This window comes from Elephas maximus, chromosome 13, assembly GCF_024166365.1.
Source record: "Elephas maximus indicus isolate mEleMax1 chromosome 13, mEleMax1 primary haplotype, whole genome shotgun sequence".
NCBI lineage: Eukaryota > Metazoa > Chordata > Mammalia > Proboscidea > Elephantidae > Elephas > Elephas maximus.
The window spans coordinates 55,666,068-55,689,609 of NC_064831.1; the positions used below are offsets into that span (position 1 = coordinate 55,666,068).

Consider the following 23,542-nt stretch of genomic DNA (forward strand, 5'->3'; position numbering starts at 1 on the left):
TCTTTTTTTCTTCTTGGGTTTGTGATGTATGTATTCTTACCCCTCAAGGCTGGAAGGGGAAAGCCTCTGAAAGCATACCCTGGGGTGCAGTGTTCCTCATAATTTTCCCATATCTGTGTCTCTATGGGATCAGGAACCCAAGCTGTTGAAGGCCTGGGTCAGGTATTTTTGTGGGAGCTTAGGGCACCCAAATAGGAAAGAGGGATGGAGTCATCTACTCTCCGGCTGTGACTACTGTTGTTAACAGCTTATTGCCTCACTTTGTCTTTTAGCTTTTGCAAGCATGAAGAAAGGATACCTGTTCATGTATAATCTTGTACAATTCCTGGGATTCTCTTGGATCTTTGTCAACCTGACTGTCCGGTTCTTTGTCTTGGGAAAAGGCAAGTAAAAAATTTCTAGGCTCGTTTTCTTCCTGTCAGTATTGGCCCGCTACTCTACCATTGGTATTGATAGGAATCCTCCACGTTCGAGTCGCCCTTCATGCTCCTCATCGTGCTTTCACCTCTCATCTCCATGGCCTTGTCAAACAAGCAGGGCAGATATCCTTTCCACTTCACAGGTGAGGAAACAGGCTTAGAGATGGGTGAAGAAATGGCCCAAGTCCACACACACGGAAAGTCATTTGAAAGAGGCACATTGGGGGCTAGCATCCCTTTCTCTATTCATTTCTTGATAGTTCATTAGTAAGTAAATAAATGGATGTGATACTTCCGGTGCCAGGGTTATGCAAGGCCTGGGATCTCACTCTTTACTCCCCTTTTGGAGCCATTTTGGTGCCTCCTTAAATAGATTCTGAAATGGACTGTTCAAAAAGAGGATGAAAGACTCTCATAATGATATTAATTCTTCCTAAATTAATTTATATATTATGTAGAATTTTGCCCAGATTAAATGCCAATGGAAAATATTTGAGAATTTGAATTAATAAGTAACAAAATTTTGAGGAAAAAGAGTAACGGGAGAGAACGTTTTCTTCCTGGTAAGAGAGAACGGTAATGAAAATAATCTGGCATTAGCACAGAGACAGACTGATTCACAGAGCAGATTAGGTGGCCCAGAAATAGCTCTTACTTTCTATCTGTATGAATCATATATATGATAAAAGAGGAATCATGAATCAGTAGAAAAGAAAATATGATTCCATAATTTTTTATTAGATGGGTAATTTAATATGTTCCTAAGGAAAATTGGCTAGTTTGGGGAGCACGAGGGAGGCAAGGAATCTGTTTAGCATTTCTCCTCACACTGTATACCAAAATAAATTCCCTCAAAGAATTTAAGTCACGTATTAAAAAGTTAAATCATAATAGTCCATATAAGTAAATGTTTATAATAATTTCATGTGGACAATTAGGACATTCTAAGCTTAAAAGTGTGAGAAAAATCAAAGGAAAATGTCAATATATTTGACTACATAAAATATCTAAATTCTTGTGTATCTGAAAACATCCCGACCAAGAAACATTAAAGGTTAACAGCCCATGGTGGGGGCGGGGGGAGGGGAGGGCAGAGCAGCATGGGAGTTGGGGAGTTGGAGAAAAATTGCAGCAAATATCAGCAAGGTGCTTACCTTGCTTACCAGATCATCTGTAGTGAAATTGTTCACTACATGTTAGTAGGTAAATGCAAGTAAGCCCACGCTTATCCTGCTTACTGGGTCATCCACCCGTGTTCAAGCAAACCAAACCCGTTGCTGTCGAGTTGATTCCAATGCATAGTGACCCTATAGGACAGAGTATAACTGCCCCATAGGATTTCCAAGGAGCAGTTGATGGTTTTGAACTGCTGACCTTTTGGTTAGTAGCTGTAGCTCTTAACTGCTGCGCCACCAGGGTGCCCCCACCCCTATCAGGGATTGTAAATTTGAAGAGGCTTTGATTCTGTAGGAAGGTACTGTGGGGTTGGGAAGGAGACAGATGCCAGCCATACCTAGAAGCAGAATATTTGATGTGGTGAAAAAATGAAGTTGTTCACTACAGATGACCAGGTAAGCAAGGTAAGCTCTGTGCGTACCTTGCCTGTTAGATAATCTGCTCCTGCCTGTAGTCATGTGTGACCAGAGGTCTACAGATAATTTACTTAAAGAAGCAAAGGAAGTCTCAGACAGATATTCTCAGCCCTGCAGCTTTTATTAATATGGATTTATCACAAGTCCCATGGAATGAAAAAAAAAAACCCATGACTGTCAAGTCAATTCCAACTAATAGTGACTCCATAGGACAGAGTAGGACTGCCCTATAGGATTTCCGAGGCTGTGAATCCTTACAGAAGCAGACTGTTACATCTTTCTCTCCTGGAGTGGCTAGTGGGTTCCAGCCACCAACCTTTTGGTTAACAGTTGAGCACTTAACCACTGTGCCATCAGGGCTCCTGGAGGGCAAATAGTGACATTCAAATATGTAAGTACTTACTGTGTTTAACCTAACATAGTTGGATGAATCCTGAGTGTTCCACTCAAGCCTGCTGGCGGTTAGGTGACCCAGTCCCTAAGCTGCTAAGTTGTCTGGGTCATATGATCAAAGAAAGCTGCCAAAAAAAAAAAAGCAAGCTTCCTGGACTTGTAATTTCTGTTTTGGCTCTGTGCCCCTTCCTACCCCTTGAATTTCTTCCCTTACTGGTTCTCAAAGATATGATAAGAATGTGGGACCTAACACCTGGTATCATTGTTCGCTCTTTGCAGTTTTCTCCTCTTGAATTAAGGGTGTTGGTGAATGGCAAGTGCTCCACACATACTTGTCCTTTCATGTAAATATGAACTTGCTAGATTTCTGCTAAGTGGAGAACAGCAGCAGACTTTCCGGCTTGTCTAGAAACTCTGGGACTTGTCTAGCTCTCTATTAAGGAACACATCTTTATTTTAGAAATTAAAATTTTTTTTTCTAATTATAAAAATAATAAGTGCTAATTACAGAAAAGTCAGAAAATAAAGACTTAAAAACAAACAAAAACCTTATCATAATCCTATCCATGACAGCAACAGATTCTTGGTACCTTGGTGTGTCTCTTTTTAAACCCAGGTATTTAAAAAAAAAAACAACAAAAAAAAACTTAGGATCATGACATAAATGTTACCATGCAGCCTTTGTTTCTCACCAAATAGAACATCGTGAGCATCTTCCCATGTCAGTGAAGGTGCTTCTGCCATGTCACTTCAAATGGCCGCATTTTGTGAGGTGATAGTCATTTACCTAGCCGTTGTTAGACATTTAGTTGGTTCTCAACTATTTACTATTATGAAGTGTTCTGGTAGGTTTTTTGTAGGTAAATTATTATAAGGGTCCTTAGTGACTTCCTTAGGAAAAATATCTGAAGTGAAATTGCAGGATCAAAGGCCAAATTGTTTGTAAGGATTCTGATGTATACTACCAAATTTCTGTCCAGAAAGAGTATATACAAAAGTCCTCTCCCATTCTTGAAACCCATGTTCACTAGCATGAGTGCCTTTTAATATTTTTCAAAAACTTTTTTTTTCAAATCATAAAAGTTAGTATGCTGATTTAAGAAAGTTTAAAAAATAAAACTGGGATAAAGGTTGAGGTAGGAAATAAGTCTTTGTTTCATCACTGTTGATATTGCCATGAGTTTCCTTCTATTTTCTCCTGCAGTTAAAAAAATAGTAATTAGTATAATCAGAGTGTGTATATCATTTTGCATCTTTTTTAAATTTAATATTATAAGCATTTAAAAGTATTAATATTCTTCAAAACAGTCATTTTAGAGACAGGTTCATATTCCTGAATTGAAACAAGGATGAATTTCTCATAAAATCAGAAGCTGAGCAGCAGGATCTAATTTGGTTACCCATGTACCAAATTTTAAAGTCACAATCCTCTATTTCAAAGAATGGGAGGTCTCACTTCCCACGAAAAGTGGGACTGAAAGTGAATCTCCTTAAAAGGAGTACCAGAATTTCATTGTAGATGGTGACACAAATATTTGATTGCGATTTTATCTTCAAAAGTGACATTTAAGGTTATGTAAATATATTTTTTTATCTTATATATAACAAAATTTTGGTTATAATTATAATTTGCATTAATTCTTAAAAAAGAACTAGTCAAATTTTGAACTTATTTGTTCGGTTTTTCTGACAAGATTATACAGTAGTACTAGATGCCATTTTTCTCTTCACATTTAACTTTGCAGCAGGATCATAAATTGGATAATTTTTGTGAAAATATCAGAAGGTTTCTCAGTTTTTGCAAGGGCCTCTTTTATTTCTCTCATTCTCTTTTGAGGCTTCTGCAGTGGGATCCTTGCTGGTAACTGGCCTAACTGCCAGACCCTCATTCACAAGTATCTTTATTTGTATTTAGAAGAGTTCTCCATCAACAATTTAATTGATTTCAGAAGTATCTTGCACACTTTGAAGAGATTTGTAATTTCATTTTGTGATTTGTGTTCATTCTGTTTGTTCATTCTATTTGCATACAGCGGGAAAAGACGAAGGACCAAGACTTGGATGTGATAATTAGGCCCAGTGTTAAGTGGGGAGGCATGTTTAAATGGAGACTACTTGTATAAGTTGTGGTTCATTAGTGATAGCTTTTCAGCTATAATTTTTGCTTCTCTGTGGAACCTCTAACAGAATTTAGATTATAAACATATGAATAAGAATTCCCGTTACCAGTTTTTTGTTTTTTTTTCAGTCAGGGCAGTTTTGCCCTCTGGGGACATTTGGAAATGCCTAATTTGAGAGTGTTCTTTGGTTGTCATAATTATTTGGAGGCAGGAAACCTTAGTGGCATACTGGTTAAGAGCTGTGGCTGCTAACCAAAAGATCAGGAGTTTGAATCTACCAGGTGCTCCTTGGAAATCCTATGGGGCAGTTCTATTTTACCCTATAGGGTCGCTATGAGTCAGAATCGACTTGAAAGCAACGGGTTCATTTGTAGGCAAGGAGCCAGGGATCCTAAGTTTTCAGCAATATGCAAGGCAAAGAATTGTCCTGCCTAAAATGTCAGTGGTGTCCTAGTTGAGAAAAACAGTGAAGAAGAATGCAGGCAGCAAGATGCCAAGTGAGGATCACTGTGAAAAATATAGGATATTATTTCATGGACCACTCAGAATTGTGATACCACATTTGTTGAGCTCAGTAAACAGTAACTGTCATTTAAAATTATTACGTGGTATTCTATCAAGTTGCATATACCTTAGTTCACTCAAACTTTCCAAACTCTTATAGATGTTTAGACTGTTCCTACTTTAATGCACTAAGAAATAAGGTTTCAGAGAACAACCTTGTTTATAAAGCTTTTTTTATTTCATTTTATATTTTTCAGTTAGGATTGATTCTCAGAATAAGAATTGTTAGGTCTAAAGATACAAATGCAGTTAAGGCTATCTATATGGGATCAAATTGATGACAGCAACTCGAAAGATTAGATAGGAACCTTAGGGGGCTGAGTTTATGTTAATGAGGGAGGAACACCTCAAAAGGAGGGTGACTGTGGTTGCACAACTCGAACTTTATCAGTGTCACTGAATTGTATATGTAGAAACTATTGAATTAGTGTACGTTTTGCTGCATATATTCTCAACAACAAAATAAATAAAATTTAAAAAAAAGAAAGGAGAAAAATAAACGCAGGTAAAGTTTTTGGAACCTTATTTTATCCAGCAATACTTCTGCACATGTGCCTTTGAGTGTACAGTTTTTGAGATTAGAAAAGGCTAGATTGTGTTCAATATATGTGATAATAGTTTTAACTTTAAATTAAATGAGGTAATAATCTGAAAAGAATTATCACTGTGCCTGATACATAGATTTTCAGTATGTATTAACTGCGTGAAGTCTAGGTGTGCTTTCTTCTTGCCTTTTAAAAACGAGAAAAGTTTAAGGACTTAGTGTTAACTTTCTGGTAACTAGCAGAGTTTACTCTTTATGACCCTAGGGGCCCGTTCTCTCCCAACTTAGTTGGGTAGTAAAATTGAATCTGACTTCTGTTTACCTTTTCTAAAGTTCCTTTTATGTAAGGAGTTATCTAGTTTGAGAAATAATTCTGTTAGAATTTGCCAATTGATTTACCCCTAATGTATATTTGTACCCTTAGAGTCCTTCTATGACACATTTCACACCGTGGCTGATGTGATGTATTTCTGCCAGATGCTGGCAGGTGTGGAAACGATCAATGCAGTGATCGGAGTCACTAACTCACCAGTGTTGCCTTCTGTTCTGCAGGTACTGAGTAGTTGAGCTCAAGGATGGGGAATGGGAGGTTCCAGCTTTTATCTAGTAGGTATGCCACAGATAGCTGAGAAGTCTCCTAGGAGGATGGTCTCCTTGCACACGAATGGCATTGGTTTATCTGAACAAGGCGGAAAACTTTAAACCTCAAGGATATTTTCCATCATAGATTTTTGCCATTTCAAGTCTATTTCATCACATACACCATCTTCATGAAATCACAAAGTTTTAAAATGAGCTTTAAAACTAGAGAAACTTGATTCTCAGGTGGGAGCAAAAAAACCTACCCTCAGTCGCCTTAGGCAAAAACATACTGGGCCTCCTCTCACCTTTGGTAGATGGAGGCAGTCAAATTCCTAGAACTGTTTTCATTTGGGACTTTATTTCCAAATACAAAGGTGGCTCTTGCCAATTTCTGTTATTTCCTAATATCTGGAAAATTGTTATCAGGAACAGGGCATGGATGTTGACCTCCTTGCCCTGTTCCCTAGCTAGATGATTGCACACCTTTAAATACTGCCTACACAGACTCAGGGGAAATCTGGTGATTCCTGGTCACTCGCTCCTGGAATATGGTTTTTATAGTTCTACCCGTGTTTGGTATACCAACTCTGGCATTCTAACAGTGTCAGTTGCAAGATAAAGATGTTAATACAATAACCTTGTTATTTCTAGGTTATCTGCCTTTGGAAGGAAGCAGCTTTGCTTAGTTTAAAAAATAAAAGAGGCTAGTAGATGACCCACTAGTATGGAATAATATTCTTTGCTATCAAGGACTATTAGAAATAAGCATTATAGTAGAATTTTTAGGGCTGGATGGAGGGGACAGGTTCAGTGTCACCACGTTGCATGGCTCCAGAGTGCCATTTACATACAGGACACTGAGTGAAGTCTCCTGGAGTTGGGGAATGCCTTTGGCCTGAGCAGAGCTTATTTGGAGTGGAAATGGGAGCTGAATTTACCATAGCAGGTTGATTGGGTCATTTAACACATATTGAGGGCTTACTCTGTGCACGGAAGAATAAGAAGTAGTCTCTGTCCTTGAGGACATGAACAACTAGAATGTTATTCCTCCTTGGAACCAAGTAAGAGTAAGTAGAAAACAGTATAGGACAGGAGCACAGGAAAGTAGGGTGAAGGTGGGTGGACATGCACCCTTCTTTCCATTGCTGTGTGAGGAAAGATCAAAGAGTCAGAGGCTCAGTATCTAGCCAAAAAAATTTGGTGAAAAACATCTTCTGCTGTAACGCAATCATGGAGTAATAGATAAAATTTGTTTACTTGGCTTACAAAAACAAGTTAGAGGATTCTGTTTCAGGAAATACAGCAGATAGGTGGCCAAATGAATTCTCATGCTGGAAACCTGGGTAAGATACTGAAAAAATCTCAAATGCGTTGATGAACAGGTCAAAAACTAAGTGAAAGCTAAAACCTACAGAGATAAACAGAGCACTGACATTGACTTTCGCGATGAGGGGATTTGCAAAACCAAATGAACGTAAACTTCAGTTTTATAGTATTGAAAGGTACAGGAGATAAAAGACTCAGAGCTTGCCTGAAGAGTCCCCTAAGAGACCCTTCCCTGTAAATCAGAGAACACAAAAGAGCTGCATGTAAAGATGAATTAGAAGTAAATTTCCCCTTCCCCTCCTTGCCGTCTACAAGGGAAATTTTCTGTCTCAAATGTTGGTCTTGCTAGAGGGAGAAAAATAATTAACTTTAAGACTTCATAGTCATAAGCTGGTCCTCCAAATGAGTTTGTATTATGAATGGACACCACTTGGGTTGTTCAAAAATTCTCAAGTTATCAGTTTTTTTTTAAAGTGGTCCTCAACTGGTATTGTCCTTAGTCTCTGACAGAGGCAAACACAAATTTTTTTCTGGAAGAAACCACCTTTGTCCAGGCCTCGAAGAATTCCCACAGATCAGTTTCCAAGGAAAATGAGTAGCTTCCAGTCAAAGATTATAAAACCAAGGAAACAAAGCATTGTGAGCAAAAGCCAGGAGAAACAACAGGCTGCACAAACAGATTCACTAGGACTTCAGATACCAGAATGATCAGATACGAAATAGAAATAATCATGCGTAAAGGAAGGAAGGAGTACCTGACTATTTGAGGAGGAAACGAGAAACTATAAAGAATAAGCAGGTCTGAGGAGGAGGCAGATAGAGCTTCTACTAATTATAAATACAGTAATCAAAAGTTAAAATGTAATGGGAAGTTTTAATAGTAGGTTAGACATAGCTGCAGAGAAAATTAGTGAATTGGCAAATGGATCTGAAGAAATGAACAGAATGAAGCGCAAAGAGATAAAAGAAAAATATGAGAGAGGTTAAGAGACATGAAGATAGAGTAGAAGGTTGAACATATGTCTAATAGGAATTCAGAAGGGTGGGTGAGTGGGGTAGAGGAAAAGATCAGAAGAGATACTGTCAGAATTTTCCAGAGCTGATGAAAAATGCCAAAACACAAATTCAAGAAGCACAATCCAAATCAGGATAAATAAAAAATCCACCCCTGGACATATCAGAGTGAAACTGCAGAATGCAAAAGACAAAAAGATCTTAAAAGTAGCTAGGTAGAGGGTAAAGACAATACCTTCAAAGAAGCTACAGTAGACTTTCAGCAGCAATAAAGGAAGCCAGAAGATAGAGCAGTGATGTCTTCATTGTGCTGAAATAAACAACCAACTTCAGAGATCTGTATCAGAGGTTGACAGACTTTTCTTTAAAGCAATAGATAAATATATATTATACATCATAATATATAATATTTATATATTAAATTAAGTTTGTGTATTAAAATATAAAGGCATTACGGATCAGATGGTCTTTGTTGCATCTACTCAACTCCTGCCATTGTAGTGTGAAAGTGGTTGTAAATAATATGTAAACATGGATTTGGTGGGTTCCAATAAAACTACAAAAACAGGCAGTGGGCCAGATTTGATCTACGGGACATAGTTCAGACCCTTGATCTACACCAAGCAAAATATTTTTTTTAAAGAATGAGGGTGATATAAAGACATTTTCGAACAAAGAAAACTGAGTTTACCATCAGTAGCCTCTCACTGGAAGGGAAATAATTCAGGTATTAGAAAAGTGATCCCAGATGGAAGGTTTGAGATGCAGGAAGGGAGAACACAAAAAGTAAATAATATAGACTTTTAATTTTCTTGAATTGTAAAGACTCATGACTATAATGATACCAGTTCTTTTCATATTTATCTATAGATTAAATGCAATTTCAATCAAAACCTTAAAAATTTTGGAATGTGGTAAGAAAATTCTAAAGCTGATGTGGAAAAATAAAGGGCTAAAAATACTCTTCTGCAGAAGAATTCAATTTGGGGGGCTTGCCCTACAAGAAATCAAGACATTTTAAGGATTCAGTAGCTAATACCATGTGATATAGGTACAGAGATAGTCACGTAGAGTAAATGACAACCCAGATGTCCACCATGGGTAGAATATCTACTCACATCTTGGAATACCTTAGAGCAGTGAAAATGAGTGAGCTGTAACCACATCAACATGGACGAATCTCTGGCACATGATACTGAGAAAGAAGCAAGTTGCAGAATAATCATATAGCATGATCTCACAAAGTTTAAAAACAGGCAGAGTGAAACCTATAAAGAAAAGCAAGGGGCTGACTCACACAGGATAGTGGTTACTTAGAGGAGTGCCGCACTGGCAATGTTCTGTTTCTTAACGTGGGCTGTGGAGACATACAGCTTCATCCGGTAGTGTATGCTTTTTAAATATATTGTTTATGATGATACATTTACACTCTCACACACACACCCAAACTACCTGTCTAGAAAGACTAGTTTGGATACTTTAACTTGTTTTAAATCTGGAGCAGAAGATTAGTTGAGCTCAGTCTTGTCCACTTACCTTCAATTTAGTGGGGTTAGGTTTCAGACAATCCACTAATATGGTTTTTGAATATATTTTTAATAATTTTTTCTTTCTTTTGGGTCCCTTTGATAGCTTCTTGGGAGAAATTTCATTTTGTTTATCATCTTTGGCACCATGGAAGAAATGCAAAATAGAGCTGTAGTTTTCTTTGTGTTTTACCTGTGGAGCGCAATTGAAATTTTTAGGTGAGTAAAATGCCAGGATGCTGTTTGAGTGCCTCTTCCTCTCTGGGGCAGCTCTCTTCTTAAGGGAGTTGCTGTCTTAGCCAGAGTCTCATTTGGCTTGGGAGTAAGATTAAATGTGTGGTAAGTTCTAGCTGGATCTATGTGCTCTGCAAAGTTGAGGCAGATTTAAAAAAAAAAAACAGTCATTGGATCCTAGTGCCAGCTTGGGCACTAGGGAGCAGAGGGAGAGAACTAGGAAATAGAAGACCATCTTACCCACAGGGTCTTGCTGTCTCCTTGGAAAGGAAGGACCCATTCACGTGGAAAAGTTCTTGGAAGGGCTGAAGAAACATGGGGTTAAGGGAGCAATCCAGGTTGGATGGAACTAGTCAAGACCGGCCTTCTAGAAGAGATGACAGAAATGGTGATTGTACTTTAACTACAAAATCACTGAAGTCTGAATCAGCCTCCCAGTGATTCCTCCATTCTCAATAGAAGAAATATCTTTTTTAGAAAACAGTACCAGTTAAAGTAGATGTATTCCTCTTTACCAAACCATACATACTCCATATTTCTTCCCATTTCAGTCAAATGGAGCAAGGATTTTGCAAATTGGCCCATCAGGTCTAGGTTTGGTGGTATTTTTGGTAAAGTTGACAGTTGAGAGGGAGACCAGCAGCAGCAGCAGCAGCCTTACAGCATGTCTTAACAGAGCCTGTATCCCTTGGCATCCTCTAATCTCTCTTAGTACAAAGGTGAAACGGATTATAAGTCCTTAATGGTGACTCTCACTGTCTGGGAAGAAACATTTCTTACGCTATCTCTTTTTAAATAGAGTATGTCTGATTGTAGATTAGCGGTCTTTTGGATACTTTAATTTTGGTAACAATTCTTTTATCCAGAGATAAAGTGTCTGATGGCCTTACCTATCTGGAGAGTAGATAAGAACTGGGAAAAAAAGCTAGAAAGCTTCTGAGACCTAGTTGATATACTGAACTATTCCCAGGAGGATTTCTTTGAGACCTAAACTTAGGCTGGCATTAAAGAGAGTTTACAACCTTTGACGATTTGGGGAGTAGCATGATGGGAGTTTGTGAGTGATAGCCCAGGATTCTAACTCTGTTCTGAAGAAGTCATGTGCAGCTAATTGAGAAGTGATTCTTCTACTTGACTGGTTTTCTAGGGTTGCATTCAGAGCCCGAAGTGGCTCGTAATACCTGAATTCCTTATGTTCAACAGGTACCCCTTCTACATGCTGACTTGCATTGACATGGATTGGAAGGTACTCACGTGGCTTCGATACTCTGTGTGGATTCCCATATATCCTCTGGGGTGTTTAGCAGAAGGTACTTTTAGGAACTCTACATTTTATAGCTTAGCTTCGGCTTGTTCTTCCTTTGCTAGCCTAGGTCTGTAAATGTTGGACTTTTCCAGAATTTCTTTCTAGTAGCTTCTTTCCATAATACTCCTGGTGTCCAGGGAAGTAGCTCATTGTGTATATAAGTTTTGGGAGCTAGGTGGTCATGTACTGTATGCTTCCCATTTATATTGTATTTTTAATTTTCCAAAGCAGGTTCATATTGATAACCTCATTTTATTCTCACAAACACCTAGTGAGTGAGCCAGGTAGGAATCATTCTCTCCATTTTATGGAATAGGAAACTGAAGCCCTATGCGATCAGATGACTGGCTCTCATTCATCTCTTTTTCATGACAGCTTGGAGGCTTAAATCCTAGGAAAACTAAGAGCTCTCTGTAAGAAGGGAAGATGAAGCATTTTCAAAAAACTCGGAACTGAAACTTTGAGGGCTGGGGGCCGGAAAGCTCTGTATCTCCCTTTCTTCTAACAAGTTCTTGTTTCCGTTTCCAGCTGTCTCAGTGATCCAGTCCATTCCAGTATTCAATGAGACAGGAAGATTCAGTTTCACATTGCCATATCCAGTGAAAATCAAAGTTAGATTTTCCTTTTTTCTTCAGATTTATCTTATTGTGTTATTTCTAGGTAAGTATTGGCTTTGTAATACAGACTTTTTCCTGACACTTCTTAGAGGGTGGATTTCAGTGATACAGGGTTTTAAAAGTCCTTACTGGGATTTTTATTTCGAAAGAGTTGCATGGAGCTAGAGAAAAATCACTTTGCAAAAATAGACCCACTAGGAGAATATGCTGTATATGGATGTATTTCCTCCCAAATCTCCAGTGGCTGAATTTTCTTCTTGAAGTGGTCGTGGTCATTGGGAATACACCAGAAGATGTTTCTTGTTTAAAACAATGTAAGAAGCTTTTTTTTTTCCCCTGCATGATCATTCTATTGCTTTTGAATTGTGAAAATTTTAAAACATATACAAAAAAAGAACAGCAAAATGAACACTGATTTACCCGTCAGCCAGATTCAGAACTTTGAAGATTTTGCCAGACTTGAGGAAGCTCTTTTAAAACAGAATAAGAAGTTCAGTTTACTTTCCTGATTTCATTATTAGCACAGACCACATCCAGAGTTGATAGAGGTGGTAATACAGCTGACGGCAAGGAAGGAGGAAAGCCGTAAAGGCCTCTGAGCAGCCAGGAGGTGTCACAGAGACCTTTACCTAACAGTGGGAAAGCCCTGCTGCTCCTCACCTAAAACCCACTTGCTTATTTATTAATTTACTTTTATATTGGAGCCCTGGTAGCACAGTGGTTAAGAGCTTGGCTGCTAACCAAAAGGTCAGCAGTTCAAATCTACCAGCTGCTCCTTGGAAACCCTATGGGGCAGTTCCACTCTGTTCTATAGGGTTGTTATCAGTTGGAATTGACTTGACAGCAATGGGTTTGTTTTTTGGGGGGTTTCTTTTATATTGAATCATAAGTCCTTCCCTTATTTCATAAAAACTAAGAGCTTAAAGAATGGAAAAAGAAGTAAGCCTAAATTACCACACACAAATAATGAGAGATTTAAAAGCCTTTCCAACTATGAGGATTATTTGCGTTACATAAAGATCAGACACATTTTAATGTAATTTATGTCTGCTTTATTTCACAAGAGACTTGAAGTAGACTTAAATAAGAATGGCTGCCTGGTTTCTCAGCAACAGAGGATGCAAGAGCAGGTAGACAGTTCATTAGTTACCTATTGCTGTGTGGGTAATAAATGACCCCAATATGCAGTGGTTTAAAACATTTACTACCTCACACAGTTTCTGAGGCTCAGGAGGCAAGCTCACTGGGCCGTTCAGGCTCAGGGTTTTGCGACGTTTCAGACGAGCTGTTACTGGGGCTGGAGGACCCGCTCCAAGCTTACCCCTGCGGTTCCTGACCGGAGGCTTCAGTTTCTTGCCATAGGGCCTCTCCATGTGGCTGTTTCCCCACAGCAAGGGGTTAGCGAGGTGGAGAGAGAGATGAATAAATAAATACTTGGTAAAGGAAGCATGGGAAAATGTTGAGTTTAGAATCTAAGTGGTGACTATATGGGTGTTCACTGTACAATGATTTTATACTTCTGTTTGAAAATTTCCCTAATAAAATATAGGAAAAATTGAATTGTAACCCCACCAGGAAAAAAAAACGGCTGTCTCTAGTTCATTGTTAATTGTCCTACGTTGCACTTCCTGAGCAGCTGCAGTAAGCTTAGTGCTGTAGAACACGGGAAACAGACAACTAGAGGTTGCCCCTCGCCATTACAAACAGAGACAAGGATTCTCATTTCTAATCACTGTTGTTTTCTTTTTCAGGGTTATATATAAATTTCCGTCACCTTTATAAACAGCGCAGGCGGCGCTATGGACAAAGAAAGAAAAAGATCGACTAAGAAGAGATTTGGATGGCTTCTTACCAGTTTGAGGCTTATCTGTGATTCTTACAGTTTTACCTTCTTGTACTGATATAAAAGTTTTTTTTAAAGTTAAATGATTAAATTCTCAGCAAGGCTGTCTACTCTCCTTCTCCCCAGTAACATTCCTGAATTTACTGTATTAGCGTAGTCCTTGCACGACATGGATTCCTGATAGCTGATGACAGGTTCATTCTTGTGTATTCAGGTAGTGATGTCAAAGGCTCAGCCCCACTGCCACCCACCCCACATCCAGGCTGTGTCATGCAGGCCAAGGATATTTCTTCAGTGTCATCCCTACAAGGTACTGGCCATTCTCATAATTGGGATTTGTTCTTTTCAGTTACTATGTGTGAAAAAAAGCAAGGCTGTTGCTGTATAGGACTGTAAAATGACTCCGGCAGAAGCTAATATATTCTATACCCAGTGGGTTACTTGGCAAGTGGAGTGGCATTGACCTTGTGATAGCAAGTTAGACTCAGTCCTTGATAAAACACTCCTGAGTCAGAGTGGGGCTAGAGAACATATGTGAGATCTGATATCTTCTGGAGTCTCTGACAACATATGTTATCACAGTGTTTACCACTGTCTGGACGTTGGAGAGGGCACAGGATGATCTGGGAGAGGCCAGTTAGAACCTTGGAATACCATGATCACTTACTTCACCACTATTTCTGAACACTAAAGATACAATGAAACTACAAAAAGGGTTCCAAACTCACATGGGTCCAGGGGTCAGAAGGGAATGTAAATATGTGGGTCAAACTGGCAGTAAGCTGCTGGCAGTGCAGCCTGTGGCAAACTGGAGCCATTTGAATAGGCCAGACTAAACATGCCCACAAAACTGTCTTAAACTGTGAACAAGCATTTTTAAAAAGCTAGTCTTCTTACCCCTGCCCTAGCTGAGTCCATTTACTCACTGGTCCGTGAGTGGTGGGACTGTCTGCTTTTGAGTAGACTTGCTTTTATTCTGCCATTAGATTGCTCTGTCACCTGTCTGCTGAAAGAACTTTGGCTGGAGAACCATAGGCTGACCCTTAACAAGGACTCCTGGCAGGAAACACACCAACAGGGGAACTGGAAAAAAAAATCTAAACATTTTGAAGTTTATCCATGCTAAAAGAGTAGTTTTCTCTAAAACATTCCAAGTAAACCAAGTAAAATAAGTGTTAGAAGTAACACTTGTATAAAGGAATTTAAGGCCTGATAGCTCTTTTGTCTGCCATTCCCATTGCTCCTGGGGGAAGGAGACTCAGTGAGTTAGTTATGTTCTTTCTCTGAGCCCAAAATGGAAACCTGGTTTGGCTGATTTTTTAAAAATCCGCCGCGCTGAACATATCTCGTATGCCTGTGTCTTCCTGTCAACACTTGTTTGTACTGACTTCTGATGTTCTTTCAGCCGAGTTCCTCTGTGCAACTGGGCAAATCAGCCTTGCCGCAGATTATCCTGCATCCTCTGGGCAAAATCCTGTATTTTTAGTGATTGTTACAAACCCCTTTATTGCTGTCTGAGAAGGCAAAACATTGTGTATTTCTATTAAAACATTTACAGTCAAAATCCTAATGATGCGTGCTTAAATATCATTCAGTTTAATGGTTTTCAAACTGTTAGTGACGAAAGCCCTTTGTTCAGACACTTCAGCATGCTAAGCCACAGTTGTCTTTGGTTGAAGGTGGGGGTAAAGGGCCCAGAGGCCTGAGGGGTTCTACCACAGTAGGTCCACAGAGCAATTTGAAGATTATTGACGATGTAAATAAACCCTGGAGAAGTTACTTACTTGCCCAAGATCATGAAGCTAGCTGATGGATTGGAACCAAAACTGACTTTGAATTCAGTGATCTGTGACAATTTACCTGGAATGAACTTGGCTTGGAGTCCCTGGGTGGTGGAAAGGGTTAGCGTGCTCGGCTGCTAACCAAAACGTTGGAGGTCTGAGTCTGCCCATAGGTACCTAGGAAGAAAGGCCTGGTAATCTACTTTCGAAAAATCAGCCATTGAAAACCCTGGGGGGCACAGATCTATTCCAGTACACATGGGGTTGCCATCAGTTGGAATCAACAGCAGCTGGAACCTGGCATTGACGTCAAATCTGTGTCCAAACAAGGTAGTATAGAACCCAAGGAAACGTGATTATATAATCTGTGCCGCTTAGGAAGTTGAAATTATATTCAAGTGATAGGTCAGACCAAAAGGCAAAATGCCCATTAATTTCAGTGAAACTATTTTATAGAAAATATTTTATTTTATTTTTTTTTTTTAAAAAAACCCAAAAATTTGAAGGAGAATCGTTTTAGACATACATGTGGTTGCTGTTTAAAAGTCTGTATCTTGAGATACACCAAGAGCACCTAAGGGTTACCATCACATTTTGCTCAAGTTCTAGGCAAAGTTCTGAAACTGAGTTGGTCTTGTACGTAGTCAGCCTCAAATGGTCTGGGTTGCTCATTCCAAGGACAGAAGCTTGAGAATATGGTCGTGACAGAAAACTGGAGAGAAGAGATGACGCCTTTCAGGAACCAGAGAGCCTCTGCTGAGGAAGTGTGGGGAACTCGGTGCTTGTCAGCCATTCAAGCTTCTCAGGAGATATACCCATTGAGGGAGGAGAATCTGGGGACTCTGAGCCCCAGAATGCTAAAATTAAAGCTTAACCAGCCAGCCACCTTTCAGAACCCCTCTCAGACTGGTAGAGTCATTCCAACCAGTAAGTGGTGTTTCTGAGGCAGCCTTGGGGAGGTCTGTGAGTGGCTATTCCAGAGGTGAGCAGACTGAAAGGTCTTTACCCTAAGCCATTTTCACTCTGGAAATAAGGCTCCAAAAGTCAGCTTCACATCCTCTCAGTGCTGCTCCCAGAGAAGTCTGTCTGCAAAGGTGTGATGTTGTGGTCATAAGCAGCGTACTCAGAGGTGCTGGTGCTGGCCAGCTTGAGCTGCTGGGCTGCGTGGGTCAGCTGGAATGCAGCGTCAGGGTGGGCTGTGTCCGGCAGCAGCGTGCACTCCCTTTCCAGCATGTCAGCCACCCCTTTGAGCAGGTCCAAGAAACCAAAGGCCAGGGCAGCCTTTCGTAAACGGTTCAGCTCCTGAAACAAGATAAAAACACAAGTGCTCCTGGCATGGGTTTCCTCCTCATGTGCTGCCATGGACTGAACAGTGTGCCCCCAAAATATGTGTCAATGTGGTTAGGCCATGATTCCCAGAATTGTGTGGCTGTCCTTCATTTTGTGATCTAATTTCCCTGTGTTATAAATCCTAATCTCTGCCTGTGGCTAATGAGGTAAGATTAGGTTATGTTAAAGAGGATTAGGGCTGGATGCAATACTCTTACTTGGGTCACAGCCCTGACCTGATGTAAAGAAAGTTTCCCCGGGGTGTGGCCTGCATCACCTTTTATATGAGATAAAAGGAGAGAGAAATGAGCAGAGAGAGGGACCTCATGCCACCAAGAAAGAAGCATGGGGAGCAGAGTATGTCCTTTGGATCTGGGGGTCCCTGAGCTGAGAAGCTCCTAGACCAGAAGAAGACTGATGACAAGGACCTTCCCTCAGAACCGACAGAGGGAGAAAGCCTTCTCCTAGAGCTGGCACCCTGAATTCGGACTTCTAGCCTTCTAGACTGTGAAGAATAAATTTCTCTTTGTTAAAGCCATCCACTCATGGTATGCCTGTTACAGCAGCACTAGATAACTAAGACGCATGTTTTATAAGTGCTCCCTGACCCCAAATTTAGTGAGTGATCTTAGATACAAACCCGCCAATAAGGAGATGACTGGGAAGTAGCTCCTATACAGGTGATCAGAAAGCTATCAGATAAAGAAGCCGGTAAGGTGACTGAGAAACAGGTTATCACCATCAGAGGCAATGAGCATTTATGCCAAGCATGGTGTTATACACCATTTCATTTACTCTTCCTAACTATAAGGGGGATAGTACTTTTTCCCGGTACTCTGGTACGGAAAAGGCTTTCCCCAAATCTCAGAGGGCTCTTAACCCTCTGATGCCTCTGACAGGGCCTCAGACTGAGTGGCAATGAATGTGTTTGGAGAAGGCCATGGAAGAGTCAGGAAGTCTGGCCAGAAAGGATGGGTAGTGGATGGAAGCAGAGAAATACAAGGTGCTCCATCAAGCACTTAGCAGTGTGATCTGGGCAAGTCGTGTAGCCTCTCTGGGTCTCAATGGCCTCCTTTACAAAGTGGACGATAACCCCTTACGCACTGCAGTAGGCTAGAGCAGTCACTTGCTAGAGGCCCTTTCCAGCTCCAATACGTGAGATTATATAAAACCAGAAAAAAAAAGATCTGAGACCACCTCTCTGTGATGATGTGTTAACAAGTACGTATGTCATCTTGAATAGAAAGTTGAGGGTTCCGTGCAGAAAGCTCTGTAGGGGAGACAGGGACCATGCAGCCGAGGAGTGGGAATGAAGGGCCCATGTGGATCATGCGCTTAGGGTAGGAAGGGGACTGGCTGGCTGAGAAGCTCTCTGATTGAACTTTGATTAAAGCTGCCCTTGACTTCACCAGCTTGCTACATAATTAGGTTTGAACAAACACTTAAGTAATGGTAATGAGATGACACCCAGAAAAAGTAGCCTCTGTGTTCTCTGGAAGAGACACTAGCCTGAGACTGGCTGTGGGTGCCATAGTTTAAGATTAGCAAATTGGGACATCAAAAACAACACAGCCTACGTTACACTGCCAATTGCTTTTCAGCCAAGCGCCAGAAGGATGAGGGGGTAACAAGGATGGGGAGAAACAAGGAGTGAGCCTAAATGCCTCCTATCCCGCCTCCTTCATTCCCTCCACCACTGGCTCTAGGTGAGCTGGACATGATTCTGGAGGGCGATCTCCTTTGCAATTCATAAATGTATAATTTTAGAAGTTATTCCTGAAGCAGCTTCTCTGGTGTAGTAAGAAGGTTCTGGGTAACTCACCGTCCCAGGAAGTTACATACACAGATTGCCTGTGGTTGGGCTGGACACCTGTCTACAGAGGTGCAGTGAGGAGGGCTCAGGGCTGTGACCCACAGGTCCTTTCAGCTACCTTCCTGTCATTCACAGCAGCATCAACACAGAGAAGCCCTGTTACTGTACAGAACCAGGCCATTCAAACATTTGGGATTCTTGGATTTTAGGGCAGGGAGGAACCTATCTCTTCTACAGACTTTCCTGATGAAAAAATTGAGGTGCAAGTCATACGCTTCCAATCCCTGTCCATGTTCATGCCATACCCCACGCTCTCACTACTGTGATCGTTTATGTTTGGAACACACCCTCTTCCACTATAATTCTGACATTCTCACCTTATAGAATGTCTGTGTTTTTTCAGGTAGTTTCCTTGCATTTCTTAAAATCTTCTGTACATCTGTCTATTAAGAGTGGAAAGAATTTGAGATTACAATTCTGTGGTAAAAGAGAGAAAGAATAACAACAGGATGGTTCTAAATATTTAACGAAATGAGCATGAGAACAGCGCTACATGTCAACATGAGGGTCCCCTCAGTTAATTTCAATGTTCTGTTCAACATCAATAAAGCACCTCCCTCCTTCAAAAGGCTTGATGATGATAAAAGAAATCCCTTGGTTTTCTTGTTAAGTCTCACAAAAACATATCCAGGACCAAAACAAAATTAAAAAAAAATTAAAAATGTCAGCCATACCCGGCGGTTTGAATTATCCTTCTGACAGGGATGTAGTGGGGTCAGGGATGGCGAGAAACAGATTTTCCTACAAAGAAAAGAGGCCCCTGTCCCCTTAGCCACGACAGGACGTGGTTCAGTCTCCATGGAAAGGGGCTAGAGGAGACTATGCAGTCAACAAAAGCTACTTTGTTGTCAGGTGGCCTGACTGCCTCTTCTCATTAGCTTAGGTTGGACTCACTGGAGGAACAAAGAACCAAAAAATGTGCTCAAAGGGGAAAAAAGGCTCAGGAAGTGATTTGTTAAAATAGATACAAATGATTTTATGTCAACGGAAGGAGAAATGTCACTGAGTATCTTGCCTGAAAGCTGCATACCTTGATAATGGTATTATCTTAACTTCCCATGAAAGTGTTTTTGTTGAATTATAATGTAATGCTATGCCTTGGGATTTACTGTAGAGATGGAAGAAATAACCATATACTTTTGCGTCTTTTGCGAAACTGTTGTTAAAGATAACATCCATTATGTTATTCAGTGTCTCACAGTGCAAAATATTTTACATAAAAATTAAATGCCAGGGAAATGTTTCTCTCTAGATGAACTGACAGGATTCCTTTTATCAGGTAAGAAAAACTATATAACCCAACATGTTTCTTTTTTGACCTTAGCTGCAGGAAACTCAGAGCCAAATTGCTCAAATACAATTATTGTTTTACCTCAAGTTCCTGGCACCATTGTCCCCTTCTTCTTCTACATGGCTTCTTATTGCTCTAAATTTTGTAAAAAATGATTTTGCTATATACTCTTTTACTGTAGGCTATCTCAAATCCTTTCTGTAAATCATGAAAAACATTAGAAGTAAATGAATTACTAAGTATCAGTGGAAAAGAAAATCCAACGAAAGGTCTGTCTGCCTGCCAGAATCCCTCCTCTCGTCCCCAGCGGAAAGTGATGTGAAGGCAAATGTTACCTGCAGACCGCTGGGTTTGATCCAGACAGTCACATTCTGGGCATAGCTGCGTTTGTTTTTGGGCTGCAGGGGGAACGGGCTCTTATTGTCATCCTCACCATAAGGGTTTTCTTTAGCATCTTAAAAGAAAAAGACATTCTTGAAATGACATCTGGCAAAACACAATCAATTACATTTCCAATTAGGCTAGAAGCTCTTTGAATCACTCAATCTTATATATCCTGTTACTTCCCTAATTAAGGAAATCCATTACCTTAGTCAGGCTGGGGACCTGTTCTCAACAGAAAGCCACCGAGTATGGGAGCAAACAACTAACTGAGGTCCATGTAAATGAAAAATGTTTTAAAAGAAACAAGCTTCACTCACCTTTATCAACTACGGTAAGAGGGGACAAGAGTAATAATGCAACAACGTGTATGTACATACTGCAATTCTGTGGTCCAGCCTAGCTCTGGCCAACAGAACTTCCTGTGATGACGGGAATGTCTTATGTCTGTGCCATCCAATATGGTAGCCACTAGCCTGTGTGGCTATTGAGCACTTGCTATGCGGTCAGTGTGACTGAGCAACCAAATTTCGAATTTCATTTAGTTTTAATTAAATAACCTCATATGGCTGATGTCCTACTATATTAGACAGCACAGGTTTAGCCATTAAAAAATTAAAAAGGAAAATTATATAATACCTGAATTAAGGAAAGGGGCAAGGGAAGAAGGACTTTCAGTGGGGAACACACCCCACCTTACAGTGTATTAGTTTATTGCTTCCGGAGATTTCAATCATGTTTTTACAGCCATGTGGATGAACAACAATTTCAGTCTTTGTACCTGCTTCCTGAATCAACAAAGCTCTGCTACAAGCTTTCAAACACACTTACAGCTTCCAGCTCATTCCATCCTTATTTATTACCACCTCCTGAGGTAGGCAGAGCAGGGATCACCTTCCCACAGTCTCAGGGAGCTCAAATCCCTTCCCAGATGCTCACGCTCAACACTGGAATAAGACCATGAGCCGGGAGCTCTCTAGCCCTGATTCGGTCATGAATTCAACGTCTCATACTGCCTTCACATTACTCCCATTAACCCTCCCCACCCCCTGCAAAAAAAAAAAAAAAAAAGTACTGGCTCAACTCTCCAGATGTGTTTCTAGTCATTAATGCTGGTCAGTACATAAACCTTTCAGTCAGGCCAAGAGCCTCACAGTCCTCTCCCATACAGCAGGCTCACTGCCAGCTTCTCTGCCTTTATCTCTGCTGCTCCCCCTGCCTAGACTGGAATGTGGTCAGTTCCGCATTCATTGATTCACTCACTCATTCAGGATCTATAGAAGGAAGCTACGATAGAACAAGCCCTGTGCTAGAAATTGTGACCAGAGATGAATAAGACATTTTTTTTTCTGACCTCAAAGAACTTAAAGAAGAGAGAATATTTATTAAATTCCAACTGTGTGCCAGACACATTACACATACAATTTCTCTCCTTACAGCAACCCTAGAGGGTAGATAATATTAGTCACGTTAGAGATGAGGAAACAGGCTCAGAGAGGTTGGACTTACGTATGGTGTTGTAGTAAATGACTGAGTAGGGATTTGCATCTGGGTCTGCCTGGTCCTGAAGCCAAAACATTTCCCACCACTCAACACTGCTGTTCCTCACCTACCAACGTGATTTTGACTCAAAGCGACCCTATAGGACAGAGTAGAACTGCCCCAGAGGGTTTCCAATGAGTGGCTGGTGGATTTGAATTGCTGACCTTTTGGTTAGTAGCTGAGCTCTAAACCACTGTGTGACCAGGGCTCCCCTCACCTTACCAAACTTACCATATCCAGGCATTCCGATACCTAATCATAACCTATCCTGACTGTCTCTGATTGTTTGGAGCCTATATGTGGAAACTGGCTTAGCGGACAACAAATACTGCATCTATGAAAAAAGGGAGACTCTTAGAAATAAGAAATATGATAGAAGAAATAAAAAATTAAACAGTTGCAAGATAATGTTGAAGATACTTTCCAGAAGGCAGAACAAAAAGATAAAGATGGAAAAATGGGTAAGAAAATACACACAGACAAATAAAGGTTCTAGAAAAGGAGAACAGAAAATACACAGAGGAAAAAAATCAAAGAAATAATTCACGTTCTCAGGACTGAAGAGCATGAGTTGACAGATGGAAAGGGCCTACCGAGAGCCCTGCACAACAGATGAAGAGACCAACAACTAGGTATGTCATTCTGAAAATTCAGAACACCAGGGATACAAAGAAGCTCCTCAAATTGTACAGAAAAAAACACAGGTCACGATCAAAGATCTGGGAATTAGCATGGCACCAAGCTCTCAGCAGCAGCACTGGAAGCCAGAAGAGACAACGGAGCAAAGCTTCAGAATTCTGAGGGAAAAGATTCCTAACCTAGAACTCTACATCCAACCAAACTACCCATCAAGTGTAAGGGGTGCAATAAAGACATTTCCAAATATGCAAGATTTCAAGACATTTACTTCCCTTGTATCTTTTTCTCAGAAGGTGCCATGAAACAGGGAGGTCCATAGGAGAGAGACGAACGGAAGACTCAGGATGACAGCTATGCAGCAGGCCTAGAGGACAACCAGTCCTTTGTGAAAAAGAGGGATGGGAGATGCCACCAAGAAAAAAAAAAATGGAAACTGACAAATACCTCACGAGTGTATCTTGATTCAAGGAATTAGTAATAAGTATACAGGAAACAAGCAAAGGAAAAAAATGGTAGAAATTAGTGTTAAGTACACAGGACACAAGGAAAAAAAAGGAATACAGTAACTACAGGAGAAAAAAAATTGTACAAGAAATGTTAACATAGTATACCATACGGTTCAGATG

General features: G+C 40.3%; 2 protein-coding genes across 5 annotated transcripts in view; one reads left to right on the forward strand and one right to left on the reverse strand.

Moving 5' to 3' along the window:
- Nucleotides 1–15,675, forward strand: part of HACD3 (3-hydroxyacyl-CoA dehydratase 3) — a 39,945-nt gene extending 24,270 nt beyond the window's left edge. The window contains exons 6-11 of the mRNA XM_049905263.1: nt 273–383; nt 6,057–6,184; nt 10,187–10,299; nt 11,518–11,624; nt 12,149–12,280; nt 13,989–15,675. Coding sequence (XP_049761220.1) covers nt 273–383; nt 6,057–6,184; nt 10,187–10,299; nt 11,518–11,624; nt 12,149–12,280; nt 13,989–14,065 — 668 coding nt within the window. The 3' untranslated portion in view covers nt 14,066–15,675. The remainder of the gene's footprint in view (nt 1–272; nt 384–6,056; nt 6,185–10,186; nt 10,300–11,517; nt 11,625–12,148; nt 12,281–13,988) is intronic.
- A 680-nt stretch (nt 15,676–16,355) lies between these two features.
- INTS14 (integrator complex subunit 14) overlaps nt 16,356–23,542 on the reverse strand; it is a 33,512-nt gene continuing 26,325 nt past the window's right edge. For 2 of the 4 annotated variants that reach the window (XM_049906060.1, XM_049906059.1), the window contains 3 exons: nt 20,690–20,808; nt 19,381–19,446; nt 16,356–17,163 (listed from right to left, as the gene is read on the reverse strand). In XM_049906060.1, coding sequence (XP_049762017.1) covers nt 16,912–17,163; nt 19,381–19,446; nt 20,690–20,808 — 437 coding nt within the window. In that variant the 3' untranslated portion in view covers nt 16,356–16,911. Of the gene's footprint in view, nt 17,164–19,380; nt 19,481–20,689; nt 20,809–21,801; nt 23,281–23,542 lie in introns of those variants that run through there. The other 2 variants (XM_049906061.1, XM_049906063.1) reach the window with 2 other exon arrangements.